At 35.1% G+C, this 27,551-nt stretch overlaps 1 protein-coding gene across 2 annotated transcripts; it reads right to left on the reverse strand.

Moving 5' to 3' along the window:
* Positions 1–17,329: 17,329 nt before the first annotated feature.
* On the reverse strand, positions 17,330–27,549 carry LOC138334758 (mushroom body large-type Kenyon cell-specific protein 1-like). Of its 2 annotated transcripts, XM_069283471.1 has the most exons (5): positions 27,240–27,549; positions 26,691–26,751; positions 26,046–26,232; positions 23,772–25,183; positions 17,330–22,648 (listed from the first exon to the last, which is right to left on the reverse strand). In XM_069283471.1, the coding sequence occupies exons 3-5, from the start codon at positions 26,228–26,230 to the stop codon at positions 22,608–22,610; spliced, it is 1,638 nt and encodes a 545-aa protein (XP_069139572.1). In that variant the 5' UTR covers positions 26,231–26,232; positions 26,691–26,751; positions 27,240–27,549; the 3' UTR covers positions 17,330–22,607. The 2 variants fall into 2 exon arrangements, with proteins under 2 accessions (XP_069139572.1, XP_069139571.1); XM_069283470.1 differs by having other exon boundaries at positions 17,330–25,183.
* Between the last annotated feature and the right edge of the window lie 2 nt (positions 27,550–27,551).

Consider the following 27,551-nt stretch of genomic DNA (forward strand, 5'->3'; position numbering starts at 1 on the left):
CGTGACAACCATCAGGAGCGTGACAGCCATCAGGAGCGTGACAGCCATCAGGAGCGTGACAGCCATCAGGAGCGTGACAGCCATCAGGAGCATGACAGCCATCAGGAGCGTGACAGCCATCAGGAGCGTGACAGCCATCAGGAGCGTGACAGCCATCAGGAGCGTGACAGCCATCAGGAGCGTGACAGCCATCAGGAGCGTGACAGCCATCAGGAGCGTGACAGCCATCAGGAGCGTGACAGCCATCAGGAGCGTGACAGCCATCAGGAGCGTGACAGCCATCAGGAGCGTGACAGCCATCAGGAGCGTGACAGCCATCAGGAGCGTGACAACCATCAGGATAGTGACAGCCATCAGGAGCGTGACAGCCATCAGGAGCGTGACAGCCATCAGGAGCGTGACAGCCATCAGGAGCGTGACAGCCATCAGGAGCGTGACAGCCATCAGGAGCGTGACAACCATCAGGAGCGTGACAGCCATCAGGAGCGTGACAGCCATCAGGAGCGTGACAGCCATCAGGAGCGTGACAGCCATCAGGAGCGTGACAACCATCAGGAGCGTGACAGCCATCAGGAGCGTGACAACCATCAGGAGCGTGACAGCCATCAGGAGCGTGACAGCCATAGGTAACCAGGAGCGTGACAGCCATCAGGAGCGTGACAGCCATCAGGAGCGTGACAGCCATCAGGAGCGTGACAGCCATCAGGAGCGTGACAGCCATCAGGAGCGTGACAGCCATCAGGAGCGTGACACCATCAGGAGCGTGACAGCCATCAGGAGCGTGACAGCCATCAGGAGCGTGACAGCCATCAGGAGCGTGACAGCCATCAGGAGCGTGACAGCCATCAGGATAGTGACAGCCATCAGGAGCGTGACAACCATCAGGATAGTGACAGCCATCAGGAGCGTGACAGCCATCAGGAGCGTGACAACCATCAGGAGCGTGACAACCATCAGGAGCGTGACAGCCATCAGGAGCGTGACAGCCATCAGGAGCGTGACAGCCATCAGGAGCGTGACAGCCATCAGGAGCGTGACAGCCATCAGGAGCGTGACAGCCATCAGGAGCGTGACAGCCATCAGATCGGAGACAGCCATCAGGCGTGACAGCCATCAGGAGCGTGACAGCCATCAGGAGCGTGACAGCCATCAGGAGCGTGACACCATCAGGAGCGTGACAGCCATCAGGAGCGACAGCCATCAGGAGCGTGACAACCATCAGGCGTGACAGCCATCAGGAGCGTGACAACCATCAGGAGCGTGACAACCATCAGGAGCTGACAACCATCAGGAGCGTGACAACCATCAGGAGCGTGACAGCCATCAGGAGCGACAGCCATCAGGAGCGTGACAACCATCAGGAGCGTGACAACCATCAGGAGCGTGACAACCATCAGGAGCGTGACAACCATCAGGAGCGTGACAGCCATCAGGAGGTGACAGCCATCAGGAGCATGACACCATCAGGAGCGTGACAACCATCAGGAGCGTGACAGCCATCAGGATAGTGACAGCCATCAGGAGCGTGACAGCCATCAGGAGCGTGACAGCCATCAGGAGCGTGACAGCCATCAGGAGCGTGACAACCATCAGGAGCGTGACAACCATCAGGAGCGTGACAACCATCAGGAGCGTGACAGCCATCAGGAGCGTGACAACCATCAGGAGCGTGACAGCCATCAGGAGCGTGACAGCCATCAGGAGCGTGACAGCCATCAGGAGCGTGACAACCATCAGGAGCGTGACAACCATCAGGAACGTGACAACCATCAGGAACGTGACAGCCATCAGGAGCGTGACAACCATCAGGAGCGTGCCAGCCATCAGGAGCGTGACAGCCATCAGGAGCTTGACAGCCATCAGGAGCGTGACAGCCATCAGGAGCGCGACAGCCATCAGGAGCGTGACAGCCATCAGGAACGTGACAGCCATCATATGTCATATGTACTCATTTCACTGCACTGCAGAGGTAATGAATTTATGAACAAATTATAATTCTCAAATTCTCAATTGTTTGGTGGTAAATGTATTATTAAAAGCTTTTCTCATAATTGAAGTATAAAAAATATGGCACATATAACTGTAAAACAGTTTTCTTCCTTAAAATTTATTTTTCATCACACAGATGAATAAGATATGCAACTCAACAATAACATTTTATTGAGCTGAATACCAATGTTGTAAGAAAACTTTTTATCAATGTGACAACATTTTAATGGATATGACTAACATTTAACAGACCGGGTGTAACAGGAAGGACAAAGTCGCTATGAAGTGGAAGGAAATAACAAATACAGAGTACATTAAACAGGTAAGTTCCTGATCATGACCAAGCGAACATTCATATCTCAATATATCTATTTTACAGTTAAATTCAGAGAAATGTGTTTGCTTAAAAACAAAGTATTAAAAAGGACAGATTAAAAAAACAACCTTCGAAGTGGCTGTTTTATATGCAAACTTTTTATACATGTCATGTGTTTCTCTGTTAGTGGCTTTGATTTTTTCCATACTGCAGACAGCAGTTTGCCTATATCAGTATCTTTTGTGCTCAATACAGGTGCCTCTTAACTTCATCTTTGTTTCAAACAGACAGGCTCTGGCTCCTGGTCAATTTGAATGATTGTGTACAAAGTTTGGTATGTCTGGTTTTCTCCCGAAATCTTGACATTTTCTATATATTAGGGGTACATGATTATGTAATGGATTATCTCCCCTTGGCTTGGGACTTGTCCTTTCTTTATTACATTCAGAAAGTTTAATAATATAACCAATAATTAACTTAGACAAGATTAATACCATTTAAAGATTTTATACATTATTTTCAATTAATACAGTGTGTAAGTTCAACATTTTATGTTTTCAGGATTACTCAGCAAATAATTCTTCGAAGGTGAAGCCCTGCTATAGACAAACCGGTTGACTGATCAAGTTCATGTCACAGATTTGACATACAGCTAAAATACACTTTACATCACAGGTGAGCATTGAAATTTTAATTTCTACTATAGAGAAAATTACCAACCAAATGAAAAAAAAACCCTTTGGAAAGGCCCCTGTGTATACAAGATTTTGATTGGCTGGTTTATTATGAATTTCAAAATTAAAAATGTTTTCTCACAACTATGATATGAATTCGGAAATCCAGATTAAATTTCAAAATGGCTATCCTGCTTGAAGTTTGAGCTGAAGGGCCCAAACTTTTTTTCTATCTAGTGTTATATGAGAACCTAGACTTGAATTATAGAAAACAATAGCTAACTATTATTAAACTGTTTTAATAATACATTAAAAAACTTTAAAGATGCTCCATCGGTGACAATTGGTATTTTTCCTCTATCAAAAACAGCAGCAGACGATTGAGTATTTGTCTTCAGTTACAAGAATTACTCACTTTACACCATTCCAACATTGAAAAATTTTACGTCAATATAAAGATATAAAAAATAATCACTTGCATCCCGGAAAAAATCCATGGCACTATGTCCTATATGGAATGAAGTACTGATTGCGCAAGCACCAAAAGCTGAATAATTTATTTTATATTATTTTTTTGTGTTAATTAGACATATATACATACACAATTAAACACCAATTACTGTTCAAATGATAAGTGTCATTTATGCTCTGTCGGCAGTGGAGCATCTTTAACAAACTTTAACAGTCTGTGGTCGATGTAGAATTATTTAGTTTGTTGTTATCTAACAAATTGAAAGGTGCAAAATACAAAAACAGCTGGATGAAATGAAAATATCCAGAATTTTAGCTCTGTATCAGTAATGGACATGCAATCTCTGGACACAATTTCAATGTAAAATAGCCAAAAAAAAACCATTCATTATTAAGATTAGATAGTTTAGTTTAAATATTTTTCTGATTTAAATGTGTGCTACATTGATTTGAAGAAAATTGATTTGCAATTGCAATTGGTGCTACACAGCAGACCTGTACAGTGCATCTGTTAGAATAATTTGAATCTGATTGAATAGCTCGCAAATTAATTTAAGAAGCAGTATAATGTTGTTAAAAATAGATAAATCAAAGTGATATAGGGCAATAGGGTATATAAGAGGTACTTAGATCATAGTCAAAATTGGTCTGAAACATCGTTGGGGGAAGGGTAACAGAGTTTGTATAAATTTTGGCTCTGACCAGGGCAGAAGGGCAGGGTCCAATAGGGGAAATCCCTTAAATTGCTTACAGTCATTAAGAGTTCTACAGGGAACAGTCTGTATAAATTTTGGCTCTGACCGGGGCAGGACTGAGGTGAGGCAATGGAAACTCGATCACTATCTATAGTAGATGTAAAGTTCTGCATGGTTCTCCAAAAGACTAAGGTGAACTTTTGCGATACTTTGGCGTCCAGTGTCCAGCTGTCAACAATTGACTTTTTCATAACCGCTGGTCAAAATTTAATAAAAAATTGAATTATAGCATCCTTATTTGGTGGTGTGTCAAAATGTACAAATGATAGGGCAGACCCTCCAGGAGCCTGAGAGGCGGGTCAAAAGTGTCAATTTGGCTGTTTCCATATAAATAACTTCTGAAAGTAAGCATTGGATAGCACTCGTATTGCATTTGTAGCATCCTTTTTGGGTGGGGGGATACAAAACTGTATAAAATGGTTCGCTATCCCCCCCAAGGCCTGAGGGGCGGGGCCAAAATTAAGTGTCAATTTAGCTCTTTCCATATAAATGACTTTTTCTCTGTAACTAGCATTGGGTAGCACTTGTAATGCATTAATTTTTTACCATTTTTATGGGGTTTGGATTCAAAATTGCCATGGTGGGGCCAAAGGGTTAATTTTATGCTATATCCAGTCATAATAGATGATAATGAATAAATTAACCAGATGAGCGCTACTCAGGCCCTCTCTGCCTTTAAACTAGGCAACATTTTGCAAAATAGCCATGATTGCCGTCAACATTTGTTTGGGGTCCTGTCCAGAAATAGTTGGTATGACGTCATAGTAACAGTCTGCTTTTATACTTGTATCACAAAGTGTATGTTTTATGTCCTTTTGGCATCTGCCATGTAAAATTGTAATAAGATGATCATGTAATCTTTAAATTTTTTCAATTAACAGGGACATACAAATGTAAAGAGGTGGCTTATATAACCAGTACGACCTTTTGTTTGGAGGTGGCAGTATCAGTCCAACAGTTTTATAAGGACGGAGAAAGTTGGTCTTCACACGAGATGTAGGTTAAGATACATTTTCTTTATTTTCCGCTTAGATTGGCCATTAGGTTTGACTTGTGACTAAAGCTTTGGTCACAGGTGCCACAATGATAATCCAGGCGGGCTCTGTGATGGCAGTTCAATTTTCTGATTGAAGAACAGACGTTCTACGTAACAGTTGCAATGTTAATTTCATCGCTTTTGTCATCAGCAGCAATGCACCACTCCAAAAGCGTCCACATGAACTAGGGTGTACCGATTTAGGGCGGGATTACTTTTCTAGACGGAAAGAAAGAATATAAGTAATCCGTCCCCGTAATTATCGGCAACCTTTCCGACTTATAGTTCATGTGGACACTTTAAGGGTAGTGCTGTGCTGTTGGGGGCAACTGCATTGAATTGACTGCGCGATTGCTGTGGAATGTCCGTTCTTCAAATTGAATATTGAACCGCCATCACAGAAAGCACATCTGGATTGTCATTGTCACAGTGATAATCCAGTCAGGCTTTTTGACGGTTGTTTCATTTGATTGAAGAACAGTTCTATGACAATCATAGTCACTTTCATAGTCTTTGTCACTAACAGCGATGCTCCACTCCAAAAGGATAAACAAAAACTAGAGTGTACCGGTTTAGGGCGGGATTACTTTTCTAGACGGAAAGACAGAAAATAAGTAATTCGTCCCCGTAATTATCGGCAACCTTTCCGACTTATAGTTAACGTGGATACTTAAAAGGGTAGTGCTGTGCTGTTGGGGGCAACTACATTGAATTGACTATGCAATTGCTGTAGAACATGTGCACTTCAATTAGAAAATGGAACCACCATCAAAGAAAGCCTGCCTGGATTACCGTTGGGGCACCTGTGACCAAAGTCCACAAGTCAAAGCTGGTATGTCGGCATGAGTCGACTTCCAGAGCCAAATGAAGCGGAAAATTCAGATGCAAAAATTGCAAATGTACCTGGACCTACATGTACATCTTGTGGGGAGGCTCTTCAATCAAAGTTCTCATTCAACTGTTTGGCAAAGATATGGCTATCTTCACAAGGTATGGTTATCGGATAGTGATCACAGAAGACAAGACTGTAGCCTGTAACAATGGAGAAGACATGAAGACTTGAGTGAAGAAAAAAATAACAAACAAGAACCCTTTGTGAGGTAGGCAGATCTGCTATAATGAGGAGGAATGGGTTAGGAAATATAAAAATTACAATTATGAAGCAATGTCAGAGAACAAAGCACAAGTGAAAATGGAGGGAAAATAAAACTTGTTGAAATGAACATCTTTGATGCAAAGTTTGGTTTCAGTTATCAAATACATTCTTCAGTTACAAAATGATTCAATACATGAAAGTCATAGATGATATGATAGAAGTCATTGATGTTAGAATCATTATAATGAATACTTAATCAAGTATTGAAGTGTTTCATTGACATTCATTGGCAGTATGAATGCCAAGTGGACAGGCAAATTTCATGTACTTAACATCACACATTAAACATTGAAATTTCAACTTCAGCTATCAGGACAGTGACACCATGAAGATAGTAACAAACATCAGGATATCATCAGGATAGTGACAACAATCAAGATACCACCAGGATAGTGACAACAATCATGATACCACCAGGATAGTGACAACATTCGAATACTACCAGGATAGTAACAAACATCAGGATATCATCAGGATAGTGACAACAATCGGATACCACCAGGATAGTGACAACAATCGAATACCACCAGGATAGTGACAACAATCAAGATACCCAGGATAGTACAACATCCAGGATAGTGACAACAATCATGATACCACCAGGATAGTGACAACAATCATGATACCACCAGGATAGTGACAACAATCATGATACCACCAGGATAGTGACAACAATCATGATACCACCAGGATAGTGACAACAATCATGATACCACCAGGATAGTGACAACAATCAGGATACCACCAGGATAGTGACAACAATCATGATACCACCAGGATAGTGACAACAATCATGATACCACCAGGATAGTGACAACAATCATGATACCACCAGGATAGTGACAACAATCATGATACCACCAGGATAGTGACAACAATCATGATACCACCAGGATAGTGACAACAATCATGATACCACCAGGATAGTGACAACAATCATGATACCACCAGGATAGTGACAACAATCATGATACCACCAGGATAGTGACAACAATCATGATACCACCAGGATAGTGACAACAATCATGATACCACCAGGATAGTGACAACAATCATGATACCACCAGGATAGTGACAACAATCATGATACCATCAGGATAGTGATACTTCCAGGATAGTGACAACAATCATGATACCACCAGGATAGTGACAACAATCATGATACCACCAGGATAGTGACAACAATCATGATACCACCAGGATAGTGACAACAATCATGATACCACCAGGATAGTGACAACAATCATGATACCACCAGGATAGTGACAACAATCATGATACCACCAGGATAGTGACAACAATCATGATACCACCAGGATAGTGACAACAATCATGATACCATCAGGATAGTGATACTTCCAGGATAGTGACAACAATCATGATACCACCAGGATAGTGACAACAATCATGATACCACCAGGATAGTGACAACAATCATGATACCACCAGGATAGTAGCAACAATCATGATACCATCAGGATAGTGACAACAATCATTATACCACCAGGATAGTGACAACAATTGGATACCACCAGGATAGTGACAACAATCGGATACCACCAGGATAGTGACAACAATCGGATACCACCAGGATAGTGACAACAATCAAGATACCACCAGGATAGTGACAACCAGCAGGAAAGCGACAACCATCAGGATATCATCAGGATAGTGACAACAGTCAGAATAGCAACCACCAGGATAGCAACAACCATCAGTAAGTTTGAACAATTTAGTAGTTTATGAAAGTAATCGATGTTTGACAGTAGAGAAATATGTCAAGTTGGTGGAATTAAGGAAAGTATTTTCTTGTAAGTTTTTAAATGTTTTCAGGCAAATTGAATCTTACCATTTGGCCCAGTATTTCAAAACACTTATCTTGACATTTTTAAAGGTATCAGAGAGAAAACTAAATTATTCTGTTAAGTTAGGAACAACAAGAGATCCAGAGTGATCCAGAAGATTTAATTGTATCACTGCATTTCAAAGATTTATTTTGGTTGGTTGATAAGATTAATTAGATTAAATTTAAATATCAACAATAAGGATCATTAAGGTGAACCTCTCATGTATACAATGTGTTGCATGGTGAAGTGCATATGCATTTTGGGAGGTTGTAGTATGATCGCCTTGTTCCAAATTGTAATTGTGGAACTTTTTATAGTTCGATCTACTGAAGCATGTTGATAAAGATACTGAACAAATACAACCATTTACATTATACTAAAAATGGCAAACCAGTCCTTCCACTCCCTTTACGCCTTTATCAACATAATGGCGCGTCATGGCCAAGGGTCAAAAGTGAGCTAGTGTCAAGGGAGACTTAAGAAGAAGAATGTTAGTACATTAATTCTTTTAAAAGAAGAAAGCCAATTAATTTATCAAAACAGAAACCCCCATAATTTGAAAATAAGGCTGTAAGGTTAATTATATAATCAAATTAATGTACCTTTTATAAGCAATTAACATTGCAGAACAGAAGATAAAATTCTAAATTCTTTTCTGATTTTATTTTCCAATTTCAAACTACTTGTATTTTCCAATTAATTCAGAATGTTTTGTTATAAAAACAACATTTTTGTTAAATTGCTATATTTTAGTCTATGAGGTCCAGTTGGGTCATTGCTCTTATAATTACCAGTATATTTTTGAAAACGATTCTTATTCATTATAACCTTCCATCATGCCCTGCATTAATCTATCTTATACAAAGTTAGCCATGTTGTAAACAAACTACAAATTTGATTTTCAAATTTTGTTTTATAGTATTCAGTTGAAGAATATAGAAAAGTAAAGTTCTTTAATCCTTATACTCACTCTGCAAGACATTGACAAATAAACCTCCCAACTGACAGGACACAAACGACTAGACGGGACTGACATGGGAGGCGCGTACGAACTGACCCTATCATTAAAACTACTAATTCACATTCTCACTCCAAAGGACTTCTTTCCTATATTCTTTAGTATTAATATTACCATAAATTTCAAAATTGTATACGTTGTTATTTTATCAAACATATAAATTAAATTCATTGAAAACATTTTGTTGGAAATACATTGTAAGTGTTAATTTTAACTTTTTATCCTTCTACACATACTGGCTTGAGCTTTATGGCCATCTGTCTTATAGACTATATATAGCTTTGTTTTTATGCTAAAATTTCCAAGAAAAAAACTATAATACAAAAATCATTGAATAATTAACATGTTGGGAATTTTTACTTATTTCAACAAGGTTTTAATATTTGGACCAAGATGTAACAAGTTTGATAAATTTTAACATTATAATATCATTGAAAAGTATTTTTAATTAAGGAGATTTCTCCCATTATTTCTAAATAACGCATAAATGTCAATATCTTTAATCAATAAAAATATACTTAACAAAAATTCATAATACTTGCAGCTGTATTAAATTATGGGGGTTATAATTGTCGTTTTGAAACAAATATGCAATATAATATTTATGTAATACTTATTTTCAAATGAGGCACCTGTTCAGCATTATTAGGTCGTTTAAGCACTTGAAGAGCTTGAGGCATCTGTCAATAATCAAACATCAACACAAACTAAACCATGAGTTGTCTCCCTTACCATGAACCTGCCATCTAAAGGAGTCAACTGTATTTGTTTTAAAATTGTTCTTACAATTTTTCTTTTGGTGCAATGAGTGATCATTTTGTGGCAGGTTCAATACAGTACTATAAGTATTTGAAATAGGAATTTGAGTGGTACATATCCTCTGGGCCTCTTGATAATTTCTTATTTTGTACAATTGGTATTGCTTACAAAATTTTTTATACAAAGTCATATAATAAACTTTCTAAATTGGGAACTTATTTTGTTGATCTACAGTCATTCAATTCATAAAGCTTTTATAACTACTATCATTTTGTTTCAAAATTTCATATTTTATTACATTTTTCTTAATTCCATCAAATACAAACTGTTTCCATGCAGTCACAACATTGATTAAAAGCTTGTAAATATTTCAATGAATATCAGCTCATAATTTGTGCTATGAAGCATGGTTTAGTTCCATAACATCAAATAGCAGAGGGCTGCAATTTTGTTTAAAAATACCTTTGGATTAAAAATATTGTCCAAGAGAGAAGATGAAAATGGGATTTTGTGATAAAATTTTAGATATTATGGGCTCTTTTGATCTTATAGATATCTGGCGTAAACAAAACAAGGATACAAATAAATAAAGATATATACTAGGCATCAGCGCAAATAATAAACAAACAAGGTTAGTTTACTTCTGTTATCTTCTGACTGTGATAAAGATAGTGACATTGGAATCAGTTATAGGTCAGACCATAGTCCAATATATATAGTAATAGAATTCATAGATCAAATAACGGAAAAGGATCATAGAAATTCAATTGTAGTTTGCTGCGAGATCAGGAATATGTAACATTTAGTAAAACAATGTGTAAATGAGATAATAAATCAATGCAGAAAACCCTGAAGTATAAGATCGGAATCTTAGACCAACTTTTAGAATAATTAAGTGACTCCTTGCTTTGGGAAATTGTAAAATTTACTGTAAGAGGCATGAGCTCAGAAAAAGAGGGTTTTAGGGCGGAGGAAAAAATCTAGCCAAATAAAGATGGAAAATAGAAGTAATACTAAATACTAGAGAAAAGACACTTTGAGGAGAACTAATTCCCAATATTATCAAAAAAAATGGTGAAGAGGTTACTGATTTGGCAGATATATGTATATAGTACACAAACAAAAACTTAAATATAAAAACTTCTACACAAAGAAAAATTTAGAGATAATTCCACATACTTTCTTTGATGAAACAAATCAATTTATAAATACATTATCAGCTGCACAAAGTCATCAATTAGAAGGCCAGCTCGAATACTGTAAGTGTCTACATGTATTCTCAATTAAATAATATATATATATGAAAAATGACATTCAAGTCACCTTGTATAGATGGTTATATATAGAATTATACAAATGTGTTTTGTTAAATATTTATACTTGTTTGATATGTTCTCTACATCAGGCACATACAGAGATATGAGAAAATGTATTTCTAAGGAAGAAAAAATCTCAATTATATATAAAGAACTCCTTGAATTTGGAGGCCCATTACACCTTTAAAAGTTGCTTATGAAATTGCATCATCTGTTATTTTGAATTTGAAAAAAATTATAAGTGATACAGAAAAAGGATTTATATTGGGAAATGTAGTAGATTTATGCATATTTATAAAAATCACAGAAAAAAAATAATATTTCTGGACTTGTATGTATATAAATAATTTTATCAGTGTCTCAGTGATTGATTTTGAAAAAGTTTTTGATTCCTTGGAATTTTATTTTTATTTGACTCGCTATGTTTTTATGGTTTTGGACCTTCGATTATTCAATGTATTATATCCTTAGTTCCTGTTGTATTACCAATAAAGAGCATTGCTCGGTTTTCGTTTTTGAAGTACAACATGGGGTGAGGCAGGTTGACCCCTTGAGTCTGTGTATTTTTTATTTTATATGTAGAACTCCTTAGTTCGGCTTTAAAAATCAACCAAACTATGGATGGTATTTGAACTGTAAACATGCAGATGACACATCACTTACATTATCTAATGATCCAGTTAATCTCTTAAAACAACATAAAACATCTTGGCAGATTTAAACTCAGAAAATACAATTGTGTAAGAAGGGGTTGTGGGCTTAAATTTTTACCAAATAATAAATTATTGTGGGACCATCAGGGTAATTCTTTGAATTTCTAGGTATCAAATAAAAAATTTCCAAAAGGCAAACATCTGAAGATAATTAAAATGAAAATTGAATCAGTTCAAATATTATTATCAAAAGATTGGTAATTTAGAAAATTATCTTTTATTGGAGACGTAACTATTATTAGACTTCGCCTATTTCTATTCAAACATTGATGGTCCTTCCTGACCCTCCCTCACATATTACTGATGAATTGCAGAAAACGTTTTTGTGAGATGGAAAGCCAGATAAAATAAAGAGGAATGTTATTTACAGTGATTTTATAAATGGAGTTTATACCTACCATATGTTTTGACTTTTTGCCATGCTATTAAGATGCCTTAATAATTGGATAAAGAAAGTTGTTTGAGTCCTTTAACCATTCAGAATGGAAGATTTCACTTTTAGACAGTAGAATGGGTTGGATTTCTTCAAACTGACTAAAGAAGATTTAATAGTTATTGAAAAAAAATAATACTTTTTCAAAAGAAGAATTTTTTACCCCATAAGAAATAACTCACCTTTTTTTTTCAACAATTCCATAAAAATCATTTATGAGAGATGATGCCAAAGCAAAAAAAAAACTACGACTTATATAATGGTTAATGTATGCCCCTTGAAATTTTTTGTCCTGAATACAATTTTATAGAATATTATGGAGTCATCAATGCCATACTAAGAAACTGGAAAGAAATACTGAATAATTCAAGATTCAGGAAATTGATTTAACATTGCATATCAGAACAAATTTCAACATTAGCATGTAGTGCTATTCTTGTGACAAACATGTAATTTAACAATTAAATGACTTATAAAATATCACAGACAAAATTATACACCGATAGACTTTACAATGACACAGAAACATTAAGATGTATATTGAAAGCATAGTCACAGGACAGTGGCGTAGGAAGATGAAATGTAATGGGGGGCAAAGGTCCTTAAAATTTTGTAAAAAAAACCACCTATAGATAGTGGCGTCGCTAACAGGAAATTAATGATTACGCAAATAAGCGGGTATCTCCTGGGAAAAATATTACAAGTTAGAAAGACTGAGAAGAGTTTTACTATGTATTTTGATGATTTTGTGAGCGCCGAAGGCTCTTTGGCACGAAATTTAGTTGTTAGGGGGTGTGGGATTCTACCCCGGAAAATTTTTTATGATGCAAATGGCTAAGATAAGTTTTATGATGTATTTTGAGGAATTTGTGAGCGCTGAAGGCACGAGATTTTGTTGTTTGTGGGTCCAGGGGTCCCCCCCCCCCCCCCCCCCCCCCCCGAGAAAATTATTTCAATTTAGAATGGCTGAGATGAGTTTCACAATGTTTTTTGATGACTTAAATTAAAGCGTTCTAAAGTCGGTAATTTTTCGATTTAAAGTTACCTGCATTTATAAATGCTAATTGTGAAAGTCGTCATATCATTATGCAACACTGCTCCGGATGCACACCATCGGCCCGGTACATTGTTTTGTAACTAAAAATAATAATGAATAAATTGTCTTGATAAGACATATAAACAAATTAATCTTTTAAGAGACATTTTTTGAAATAATACAATCTCTTGATGGGCATTTTTAGTCTAGTTTGTGTGTATTGAATTTTCATTATTAAAGGTTTGAATATTACGTGCTTGGGAACGTTTTAGGAAACATTCCGCGCAGCGAAAAAATTTCTATAATGAAGTACGAAAAATGTGTAGGACCATTTTTTTTTCAAATGTGCATTTTAGAACATTTCACTCGGCGAAAATGAGGGGGGCTAAAAGACAAGTTTGCCCCCCCCCCCCCCCCCCCATTCCCTTAATTTAGTTATTCTATTTTTGGAATTTAATGTGGTGTATTTAAATCATGTGATCCACGATCAATCATACCTGAATGAAAATAAGAAACAAATGGCAATGCCTGTACAATTTTGATTTAAAACTTTGTCAATGACAAAGTCATTGTTTATTATTGAATTTTTCAAGGAAAATTGTTGACAAAAAGCATTTTCAGCATTTTCAAGAAGCTAACAACTACACCAACAAATACTTTTAGTGCTTTTTATTTGTTTGTCAATAACCCTCTTTCAAAAAAGTCATAAGAAAAGTAACTGTATTTATAATTGACATTGACCATTGCAGTGAAATAGAGAATATGGGAATATACATATTCCCAGAGAAAGTAAGTGAACATTAAAAGAAAAGGGATCTTTACCAATCATTTGTTTATTTAAAGATGCTAACGGAGCATGATGATACTTATCATTTGAACAATAACTTTAATATGTTTAATCGTGTATATATGTGTCTAAAACACAAAAGTACATAATTATGTATATAATTTTTTTTTCGTTCTTTGTGCATGCATGCATAATCAGTACTTCATTCTGTATACAACATAGTTCCATCAAATTTTTTAGGGACTAAATTGTTATTTTTAATATTTTTTATCTCAAAGTTACATGTTTACAAAAAGACACTATGTGATTTGAGTAATGTTTATATACCAGTACATATTTACAATAGGACACTCTATGTGATATAAGTAATGTTTATATACCGGTACATCGATATTTACAATAGGACACTTTATGTGATATATAAGATGATGATGACGATGATATACATTATGTTATAGTAAACTGTTTACAGATGTTTGTGTTACGTTGAAAAATTCATTGAATCTAAAAAAAAAAAAAAAAAAATGTGCAGAATGACAGTGGTCCGAATCTGTCATCCGTGAGAAATCGGGCTTGTTGTTAGACATTTCGGACACAGGTTTCCGGGCAATAGACCGGTTTTTCCTGGGCGTGCAAGTGGATTTCGATGATCGGATATATTCTGTTGTGGTAAAGTTAAAAGAAAATTAGACAACATCATTAAAAAGTAAATTTTTAAGTACAAAATGTCTTGTTGTTGATATCTGACCTATACATATGAACTACATTAGAATATATTGCCCACGTATAAATAAAACCAGTTATATAGTTACAGGATGGGTGATGACATCCGATATGAGCACATGCCTAATAGTTACATGGAGATGAAGTATCATAGATGTACTAATGATGTATATGTAAAATGATTGATTTTTTTTTTTTACATAAATGCCAATAACTTTTTGGGAACAAAAAATATACTTTTTTTAGACATATTTTTTTTGTTTTTTAATTGAGACCACCCTGTGTCTTGAAATCAAATTAGGTGGCATTGCATTTAAATTCCTTCTTTAATTTTCTAATTCCAAAGCATTAAAAATGTATAGTACATATGATATCCATCTCCATTGTATTTTATAAGTATTATAAGTTTTAGGAAATACTTTCACTTCTTTGTGTATATAATTTATACATTCCAGCATGAAAGTTGCTATATCTAGTTGAAAATCTACATAGCCGTATCATAAACATTTCACTGACGTGAATATGACATCAGTGATAGTAACCCCTGGAGTATCGAGGACAATGTGTCTGATGTTTACCGACCAGTTATTTAAGTTGATTCTTTGCCATCTAATGAGCCCCGGAATGTTTTCCTGCAAATGCCGAAATAGCTAGGTTTTGGTGCATTTATATACTGTTTTCTGTCACAACTGACATTGATTTCTGCAATGATTTTGAGTTATGATTGTTGTGATAGGTATGGACAATCATTTAAAGGATGAAATTGCTGGATTGTGAAAATTTCAAGAGGCCAATTGGGCCAACATTACCAGGTTAAGGTTTTGGTGTAAGTGTAATACTGGTGTAAATCCATCACAACTGACATTGATTTCTACTATGTATATTTGTGATGGATATGGACAATCACTTACAAGCTGAATTTTGATAATTGCAAGTTGTCATCCTCTATACTCCAGGGGTTACCATTACTGACATCATATCCACTCCTGACTATCTCATTAAGTAAAACTGAAGACAGTTACAGAGAAACAAAATCTAATTAAAATTAGACTTGTAATTCCGATCCACTACAATGCTCTACTATTCGCTCCAATACAAGTATTATTTGAGCTTGTATCATACTTGATTTGGAGCGTATCATATTATATTTGTATTGGAGAGTGTTGTATTATACTTGTTTTAGAGCGTATCGTATCAATTTGTATTGGAGTCTCGTATTATACTTGTTTTGGAGCGTATCGTATTATATTTGTATCGGAGCGTAATGTAGAGCATTGTAATTACAAATCTAATTTTGATTAGATTGGGAGCGTAATGACTGGAGCATTATAGAAGAGTGGAATTATAAATCTAATTTTGATTAGAACGAGTGATAAAACAGATTCCAGAGGGATCTTGGCGCCCACCAAAGATTGATCTACATGTATGTCTGACAATTGAAAGAATTTTTTTCTCTGCTTTTCCAACCTCAACTATCAAAATCCAACATGGCCGCCTGTTAACCATCTTTCTGACTGATCTTTCCCAATATGCAATGCACAACTAGGGCCCAAGGGGAACCTACATATGGAATTTGTGAAAGATCTCTGCAGTACTTTCTGAACAAATTTCAACTATCTAAATTCAAGATGGGAGCTGGTTGGCCATCTTGTTGACCGATCGGTCCCCGAAATGCGATCCCCTAGGGTCCTAGTTGTGCTTATCCCATTTTTGACTTCAGATAACTTTCTTCTTGCCATCTTGCAATTCGACTCGTACAATATGAAGATCACAGCATATGCGGTATGGTTCATAAACAAAGTGCACTTTTGAAAACTATATGCTCCAGTAACAAACCTGGTTCTACAACAACTTGAGTCGTGCTAACTTGGCATTCTATTATGATATTCTAGTAGAACTGAGACAAACAGCAGTAGTTCATGGCGAACACTACAGAAAGCTAGACTTATAGGGGTCAGGGAGTGGGAGAATAAGGATATCTGGGGATGGGACTTCTGTCTATATTTAGTTGTGACATCCTTTACCATCTTACACATTCACGTCTTTATAACACATGTAAACCAACTTCACATTTTCATGTCAAATAACTTTTACACCGCAATTTTAATTCGCGATTTTAACTCGAGGTTCTACAGTATATGTTCATGTGGTCGTAACAATTTAGCTGCGATAAATTTCTGTGGTTTGTCACTATCTGCAGAAATACTCGAAATCTAATCGCACACAAAAATAAGTTGGTTTACAGTAAATTTGTATACTATCAAAACTATTGACTACAATAAAAACTCCAAACAAAGATAGCAACAATACCATATTTAATGTAATGAATACACAAGCAATAGAACCAGTGTCACAGATCAAATCTCAAAGGCACTTCATGCATATACATAGTACCCATTAAAACTGTAGCGCACATTGATAAATACCTTAGCGTACAATGGACAGGTTACGTAGTACAATAAATAAAAGTTGTATAATATCTTATCTTAAACATTGCACAAGTATAACATTATAACTTTATGGTCACTTTAAGGCAACCAACACAGGGAAATCATATTGGGAAATAGTGAATAATAACTGAATCACCCAACTTTATAAAAAAGTAATTCAGTAATGGCTGCATTCAGAAAACACTCCCATCCTATGTAAATACTCCAGGGGTTACTATCACTGTCATTATATCCACCTCTGTATGTCATAGTAAACTGGTTTTTTTAGAAGGACAAAAACTGACCAATCACACATACAGGCTTATTTTGAAAAGGGCGATGCCCATCTCTAAAGCCAATAATGTGTAACGTTTTTTGATCAATCCATTTGCTTTGATGTACATCAAGGACCAAACTACTCTGTTTCACAGTATACACAAGTTGAAGCATACAGCCTTCTGTTTTCAGGGGTGAATAAAGATATTGATGGCAACCTCTGGAGTATTGAGGATGACACACTCTGCAGAGAAGCTATAATCTTTAAAAGAACATTTTCTTTCAGTTATACAGGATTTATGACTTAACACTAGTTTACTTAACGATCAAAGCTTAATACATGATGTTAACCATTGAATACAATTACATGTACATCTAAAAAGTTGTCGACATCCAAGGTCAAGTATTAATTGTCATTAAAATTTCATATATAAATCAACTGTTTTTAAGAAACAATATTTACTACAAATTACCTTTACATCAGTATATTTTCCCTGTATCTTTATTCTGCAGACATACGATACTTATTTTAGTGCAATCAAATTTTCTCACAAAAACAATCTTAAAACAGATTGACACACTGATGCGTAATCACCAAACAATTAGGTCCATCAAATTTTAGCCAAACAATGCTTACGCGAAAAGCATTAAAATAAGATTGCCACTTTAATATGTCCCCTAACTAGGTCCAATACGGTATGTTTACAGCATCCGTAACGTCTAGGATTTCAATCCCGCTAACTAAACGTAGCTGTATACCATTACCTAGTCTGTTATAAAATATCAGATATGAAATTCTGGAATATATATGTATATATGAAAGGTATGTCAAAACAAGTTAACAAAAACCAAAAGTAAATGGAATGCAAAAATTAACTTTTAACAATATCTAGAGTTGATATACAATATAATTTGAAAATCCATAAAATGCTGGCCATTGATAAATGTTCATACTTTTTCATACTTACAAAGAGGAGATATACATGTATTATAAAATTATTGTACATAGTAATATTTGGAAATAAATTAAATAGTAAAATAACTAGAAGTGGATGTGTCACCTGCAACTTAGCTATTACAATGAGGTTTTTTTTTCTATTATGTAAGAAAAAGGCCTACATGAAGTTTGACTTTTCTAGGGAATTTGTGTAAGTAACAGAAACAGGAACTTTGACCTTTAGATAAGAAAAGCTATCTAAAGCAAGCAATATTAATGTGAAATTAGGTCAGTGTAAAGTTAGTTTGACCTGTGTTAGGGCAATCAAGTTCTAGGGGGGACCTTTGTTACTTAGAGTTACTGTACCTACATAAACGTTGCCTAGTTTTGAGGCAAAACAAAAAGCCATACAGCTATGAAAATGTTTCCTGGATATCTAAAGACAATTTAAAATCCACATAAATTTTCTAAATTCATACATAATGCAACATTTACATCTTTACAAAAACAATAACACACACCACCCAACACCTTTAATCCCACAAAGTTTTCATATAATCAAGAAAACAATGAAACATCATATCATGAAAAGGACGGATTTCTGAAGCATATTCGAGACACCACATTATACAGATATAGAGACTTTACGCTATACAATAAATTAACAACTGTATCCCAGTTATTTTAGTCATTGATAACACATAGTATATATACACTTAACACTGCCACAAAACAATCGGAAAATCTCATCCATAACGTTAACAGAATAGAAATAAAACCACCTTCATTTACTTGTACATGTGATCCAAATCCATTTTAAGGGCAACATGGTATTTCTGTTGTTTATTTCCTTCTTAAAAATAAAACAAGCAATATTTCATGTTAGCTATATTATAAAGTATTAAATAAGATTGTTATTAAAGATTATAACATTTTACAGCATGACAACAAAATTACATTTAGTAATAATTCATGATTTGTAATCAAAATAGTCCTCTTCTTTCATTTTCTATTCTATACATGATTTCCTGTAAAATAAATTAAACTAATAAAATGTTTAAAAAATACTTTTAAATTCTAGGTTTTCTTTAACAACTTTTATTACTTGAACATTTTAATTCCATTGATGAATATATAAATGATATCAAAAGCATTCAAAAAAGAAGTAAAAAGGACCTTTTTAAGTCATCTTTAGGCAGCTTAGTGAATTTCAGGAATTAGATATCTTTCAGAAAAATAAGACAAATATTCATGCATAATACCATTTCTTCATGCACGATGTTTTCTCAATATAAATGTATCATTTTCAATTGTCGATAAATTAAACAGAATAAATGACACATAGAAACATACTATGAATAGGCACACCAGACTAGACATACAGGATCATAGTAAATATGATAATAGGACAATAGACATATTGCACTTAATTACAAAATAGTAGTATGTATATTACTGAGTGTCAATATAAAGTAAATATTCTATAGAACCCATTACACTGGATTGAAAGGCCCAATACCAAATCTTTAAGTGAGAATCTATCCTCCAACAATAGTGTTGATCAGATATGTTCATGTATTAACTGATATCAGTGATATTTAGTATCATACAGACATACTGGTATAACAGCGTCGCCTCGCTTCAGTATTCTGAAGGACCCCCATCAATTATTGCATATCAATTTTGATTTGTTTCTCACAAGATTCTGAATAATTACCATCAGTCTTGACCTTTATTTAGTTTCTGCATGATAAACAACTGGTGATTTTTTTAAAATCATGAAAATGTTTGAGAAGACACATATGTATGTATATTGGGCCTTTAAAGACCATTTAACTAAATTTAAAGTTAAAACAAAAATTCTTGATTTAAATCATCAGTAGTAATCAGCAATGTACAGTACTAATTTTTTAAACTGTCATTTGAAGAATAAGATACTTGAATTAATTGATTGATGTGTATTATCAATGAACGTTCTAAATGGTTGAGTTAGTCCAAGATTATAAAACACATGGCTTCAGTAGAAAACTCAATAAATAACACTAAATCTAAAGTATAAAAATATTTACTCTAGAATTTTCTATTAACCAGGCACAATTTATTTGAATTTCTTGCACTTGCAATTTATGTATTTTATGTATTCTTCTTGAAAGAAATATTAACCCAGATCCAGTATAATACACTTATATAATAGGTCTTAAAATGATGGCATGATTTCATTTGGCCAGTAAATGATGACATTTGATAAGTATCCTCATTTCGTATTTACTTATGATTCAATTTTGCTTGTTACGAGCTTTTACATTGGATTAAAAATTTACTTTATCAGCCCATTAAGGAAAAAATGGTGTCGCCGTTTGTAACGTTGCTTCTGATTGGCTGAGATGACGGCGTACTGATTTCATAGACAAAAAAGTCCCAAAATGAATTATGAATATTGAAGAGATCCTCTTTAGTAAATTGAATTATAAGGATTAATTTGAATAGATTTTTTTTATGTTATGGAGATATAACACAAAAATCTGAGTGTACTCTCATCATAAACCGCTTCACAGTATATTTAGAGTACACTCAGATTTTTGTGTTATATCTCCATAACATAAGAAATCTATTCAAGTTAGTCCTTAAATAATTGTTCTATAATCCTACATTAAGACCTATTGTTAGATTCAGTTTTCCAATAACAACAGCTGTCTAAAATTGGATTAATTTTGACTGAATCATGATCAAAGTAAAAGCTGCAAACACTGTTACATCCCATGTTAACTGTCAGTATTGATAATAAAAACAAAAACCTATTTACAGGTATTAGCACTAATGTCAACTTGATATTACCATTCAACATAAAAATAAATACATTTTGAGATCTTAAAATAATCAATTACAATGTATGTAGCTTTAGCGATAAATGAAAAAAGCATACCCGGTATGTAAGGACTAGAAAGAAGTATTGCACAAGGAAATAATACAAATCAAAGATAAAAGTGTTCATTGGAATGTCTGTTTCAACTGATGATACAATTTCAGACCTTATAACAAAAATAAATAAATAAAAACCCAACAAATGGAATACAAATAGAATACAATGTATACTAATTTCATAACTTGGATTAATTTACCATATTATAAAGTTTGTATCTGACACACAAATATACTAATTGGAATACAGTTGTATAATGTTCTGTTTACCATCTTAAATCCCTTATTTCTATATATAGATACAAAAAAATATATACAGATTATCAGAGTCAAGCTTACATACAAAACATCTCTCAGAAAAAAGTCTTACAATGCACATACACATGTCAATATGATGACAAATATAACAATAGGATAATGTCCTTAAACAAAAAACAAAACAAAAAACCAAAGCACGTGTATCCTCTTCCTGATATAGTGCAGTACTAAAACAGTGTTTAATGTAGAAAATAAAATATCAGTAGAGACAAATGGTCCACTTACTAAACTGTCGTAAGTACATAATGAGTACATCATAAGCAAAAGTAATTTATCTATCCCTTACAGAAAAATTTCAATTTTTCTCAGGAGTTATCTCCCCTACACAGTCTAGCAATAAAATCACCTGTACAACAAATGTATAATGTTGAACATAACATATTGCAAATTGACCATTATTGAAGTAAAAACTAATCAACAACAATCTAACAATGAGCCACACTTGATTTCTCTCAATGTATATTAAAGATTGACTTTGAGTCAAAATCAGACTGAAATCGACAGTGTGTTAGTTCAGATGGCATTTATTTTTAAAAATTTGACTTTAATGTTAATATTTAAACAGTAAAACCTGCCTCTGTGATCACTTCTGTATAATAAATCTCTGCTTTAAAATAAGACAACTTGATTATATAGATCTGTGTCCCTGGGGTGGTCTTTATAGACAGGTTTGGCTGCATTCACTTTTCCCATTATGTATCAATTATCGCCATTAATCTCCGTAAGACAAACTCCAACTCCTATAAGGAAAGCTCATGTCAGACGTTTTCATATTGAATAGTGTTGCAAATATAATAACAGACACCAGTTTAACACATTCACAAAAACAATAAAATTAAGAGATTTTACAAACTGTGATATTTTTCATGTTGTAGTTCATAATTAGAGTACATTCTAACTAAAAGTCATCCATGATTTTTAGACTTAAAACGATAACAATAATTAGAATTCTTACTTAGAACATAAATGTGCTGCTTAAAAATAGAATCATTATAATTTTAATAATAACAGCTGGCAGATATCTCAGAGAGATATACATACATATCTCTGTATGAATATGAACGATTTAAAATCTTTGAGCATTGATAGGCAAGGAATACATACAGCTTTACATAGGATATTATTGAACATGTCTTTCCCAGTTGGTCTCTCAGAAGCTGTCTATGAACACCTAAGAGGGGTAGGGGGGTTTACAGCTATACCATATCATAAACAAAAATTAACAGAAAAAAGTTTACATCAGTTGGATTTTGTTGCTCCTCATAACAAAACTTAAGGTTTAATCAATGAACAATTTGTTGAGTTCACACCAACAGTTAACACTAGCAGGTGTATTAAGCAAATAGGTATTTTAAATTCTTATGCATCCTGTGTTTTTCACATGTTCCATTTGATGGAACTACAGCCAAATTATTGCAATCTAACTTAAAAGCAGGTTTTATCATGGTAAAACTGATACAGACAACATAGCTATTCCTACTAAGCTCCTACTTTCTCTGAGAGGCCAGCTGAAACGATTATATCTACCCTCTCCGAGAGGCGAGGTTAAATTCTATCGAAAGGTAATTACTTAATAATGACCATATAACACCTGCTTCAATCTAAGACTAGAACAACACTAAATATGTATGAAACAATGATCAAAATAAATTATCTCTTTAACAAAAATATATATCAATAGATCAAATAATATCTAATTGCTTACAATGACTATAGAGAGACCAACAAGACGTAATTGTGTGACAACTGGAAAAGACAAGTTCAGAGAGGGAGCTGCTTAATTAATGAAGAAGAAGCCATCGCCGAGAGCTCCAACTCCCCTCTTGCTGTAATTACCATCCTCGGGATAAGAATCGGACTTACTCTGTACTTTGTGTTGGAGCTTACGTAGCAACTCTGAGGCCGGTGTATTTAAGGCAAAGCCTGATGGGAAACCCATCCCAGGGGAGGCATCCAAGTGAGAGGCACCCACTAAATAGGAAGTGTACCAATTAGGACAACTTCCGTCAGATTTCTCTGGGGTTTCAAGTTTTTTTGACACTTCCCCCTTGCTGTTACTTCTGCTGCCATTCCCTCTACTATTGGAGCTACTGGTTGCGTCGGTAGTGGTCTTCTTTGGGCTGGCAGCTGCTGCCGCCGCTTCCTTCTGTTGCTGCTGCTCTTTGATCTTCTTCTGTCGTAAGAGGTGTCGTTCCTTGACCTTGTATTCCAGTGTAGAGTGAGGCACACCATAATAACTCCCTGCACGATGTACACTCATCTCCCCTCGCTGTACAGCCTTCACAGCTTCCATTAGCAGCTGGCTGTTGTACTTGCGATACTGGCCTCTTTTAGGACGTGTCTTTTTGGCAGGAGTTCCAGAGGAATCTCCTTTCTTCTTGTCACTGTCTTCTTTTTTTATTTGCTTGGCAGGAGAGGCACCGTTTGGCTGGAATGATGTTGTGTGATGACTCTTACGTAAAACTAGGTCACTGTGACCCTGTCCAAGGTCACTTACTTGGTGGGACTTGCATTTTACTTTTTCACTTATTGTTTTCATAATGATTTCTTTCAAAGTATCACCAATAGATGAATTCTCCAACTTGTCAAGTGAACTAGTGAAGGCATGTTCCTGCTTGATCGGACTTCTAGTCGACTTGTAGGACGGAATAACGATATCATGGAAGGTTGAAGAAGGAGGTTCTGCTCCTTCTTCAGTCCTCCCAGCTGAAGGCCGCTTCAGACTACCTAACCCTTCAAGTTTGTTTAAATCATGCTTCAAATCTCTAACTCTAGAGGCATTTCTCTCCATTTCTAACCTTTCCTCAGCTAATTTACGTATTATATCTTTCAAAACTGGAATTTTAAGTTCATGTTCATACATCTCATAGTAGAGTTCCTCTTTTCCGGACAGGTTATGTTTTTTCCGTATGTTGTCTAATTTTCTTTCAGTATTATCATCGGTCTCGCTTTTCTTGACCTCGTTCAAGTCACATGTGGGTAATGGAGGGAGCTGAGGTAAAGCTAAGGGTAAGATATTACCCTGTATAAGCTCTGACCACTTTATACCCGACTCCTGGCTATCTTCATCATCCATACCTTCCTCCTGTAGTAACGTCAATTTGTCTGCATCCATTTTGAACATTTTATTTCGGAGGGTTGAGCGAGGGATGCCATACAGAGCTGAAGCACGCCTAGTTCCTAGTTTCCCGTTCTGTATCTCAGATACGGCCTCTGTTAGTTCATTATCTGTGTAGTTCTTTTTGCAGTTAGGTATATTTTCTTTCTTGTGCTTGCTGGAAATGATAAAAAATATACAGATAAAATATATATCATCCATGAGTCAAATCACTCGACTAAACAGAAGGCACATGAATTTTTTTTTCAGAAGTTTAAATGCAAACGTTCTTCTAAAACTTCAAACCCAAAGTTGTCTGGATTTGCTTTAATTTGTATTAAAATCTTTATTTTAATTTCTGGATTTTCCCCCCTGATTTCAACCATCATTATCAACCTTCATATTCAGAATTTCTTATCATATTTTATTGAAAGCATAACCTGAACTAGAACTAGTTAAGGTAAACAAAATGCCTAAAGGGTTTGCATTGCTCACCTAGCTTTTAAGTTAAACCCAACAGCATTATATGGAGTAAAGATTATATAATTAAGTGCTTATTTCCTACAGAATTTTCTTTATTTCCTCTATTAAGCCCCACCCCTTCTGCCCAAGGGTATCTGGTAGTCAGTTAACATTTATACAAAGTCGGTTTCCATCCTTGCAAATGTCTAGCCAAATTTGGTTAACAATTAAATATGAAAACTTTATGATTAGTCAAATAAATTAACTTTGTTTCCTCTATTGGGTCAGATCTCTCCAGCACCAAGGGGTCAGATTCAACATTTACACAAATTCTATTTCTCTTTTCACAAATATGTTAATTTCTGGCCAAATTTGGCTTGATTCCCTTCAAATCGTTATTACTAAGATCTAGTGGCAAATCAAAGAAATGTTGACAGACAAGCAAGGTGAGTGAACAATCAGTAAGGAGCAGTACACTTACTATTGACTGCCTCCAACTTATTGGATATTAAACAGACCTAAACACTAGGTAATTCCAGTATACCCCTTTGACTTGTGAAGATCATTAACACACTAACCTTGCCTGTGTGACCACATGTGGGATCTTCAGTTCTACCAATGAAGGTTGAGGTGGCACATTGGTGTCTTGTTCTGTAACTTCTACATTCTGAGCAGATGATTTGAGCTCAGCCAGTAACTCCCGGCCCATGTTCTGGGTATAGAACTGGGGACAGTAGGGCAGTATCTCTTGTAGGTAGCGCATACCTGAATGTCACAAGATCAACAATTTATTAAAATTGGTCAATAAAAACCTTTCTGTCACCCATAAACACATTTGGTTAGCATTACTCAAAATATATGTACCCTGGTATATAAAAAATACAGATTTCAGTACTGGGATCCTACCAGTAGTCTGGAAGGAACCGTATTTATGATTTGGGAAAAAATAATTGTTTTCATCTCCTTAAACACATTATTTCTATATTCCCAAAAAACACCATCATGAAGTATTTGTCAACAGCTCCAGACATTCCAAAATCTGGATGCACAGTAGAATATGCACACAATCACTACAACTGTTTCATCACGAATACTGGTTGGGTATACTTTAGGCCTTTACAGTTAAAAAATATTAAAGAACAACTTTTTTGAATATTCATTCACTAGCGTTATGAAAAACATCAAATGATAACAACTTATGAAAATGACAAACAATAACTTACTAGCATTGTCCTGGACACCTTTCCCATTCTTCGCCTCATCAATAAGTTGTTCTACAGCTTCCTGTAAGAAAAAAGTAAACCTTCATGTTTAATTATTACCATGTATCAAATATGTTGCCTATTCTGAGAGAGTTTTTTGCACTGCCCTACCTGATACAAACAACCATGGCCACCAATATGAAACTTCCAATACATTAGTGATAATTATACACTCTCTTCACTGTGATGTGGATGTTTTTTTTAATAAATGTAATTCTGTCTGCATGAGTCCTCCAACAAGGATTAATACTTGAATAATGTTGTTTGCATTAACATGTTCTAGATAATAATAAATATACATACAAAGATATTCAGTACTACGCCCCCTCTCCTTATAATCATTTCTCTTAAGGTTAGGAAGAGGGGACTGAGAAAATATACCGTAATAGGAGTATGTGTACTTTCAAACACAATCAGTAAAAAGCCCCCTCCTTTTAATATAATTTCCTCTAATAGTAGGGAGGTGGACTGAGGGCTTATTACCTTATGCATAGGGGTATATGTACTTACAAAGACAAGTTGCACTCTACTTTCACAGAAAGAACATTTCCTGTCTGGGTCCCAATCCTCTATTTGATTTGTTTCCAAGTCTGTGAAATTGTAAAATGATATAAGTTCTTACATATTGTAAGAGAAGCTAGACAATTGTACCATATTTTTCCTGTTAAAGGAGTCTTCTAATAAGGGACCCACATGTGCACGTTTCTGCTGATAAATGGAAAATCACTTTATACAAATTTTGCAATAGCCGGGGCAAATTCTGTCATAGCAGGTGCCAATGATGTAATGTTTACCTAAGCCAATTACCAGTGTACAGCACCC

The sequence above is a fragment of the Argopecten irradians genome, chromosome 11 (genome assembly GCF_041381155.1).
Source record: "Argopecten irradians isolate NY chromosome 11, Ai_NY, whole genome shotgun sequence".
In the NCBI taxonomy this organism is placed as follows: domain Eukaryota; kingdom Metazoa; phylum Mollusca; class Bivalvia; order Pectinida; family Pectinidae; genus Argopecten; species Argopecten irradians.

Coding starts and splice junctions, on each gene's coding strand:
- LOC138334758 (XM_069283470.1), bottom strand. CDS start 26,230: ATGCGCTACCTACAAGAGATACTGCCCTACTGTCCCCAGTTCTATACC. Junction 25,184..26,045: donor CATGTGGTCACACAGGCAAG/GTTAGTGTGTTA, acceptor TATCATTTCCAG/CAAGCACAAGAAAGAAAATA.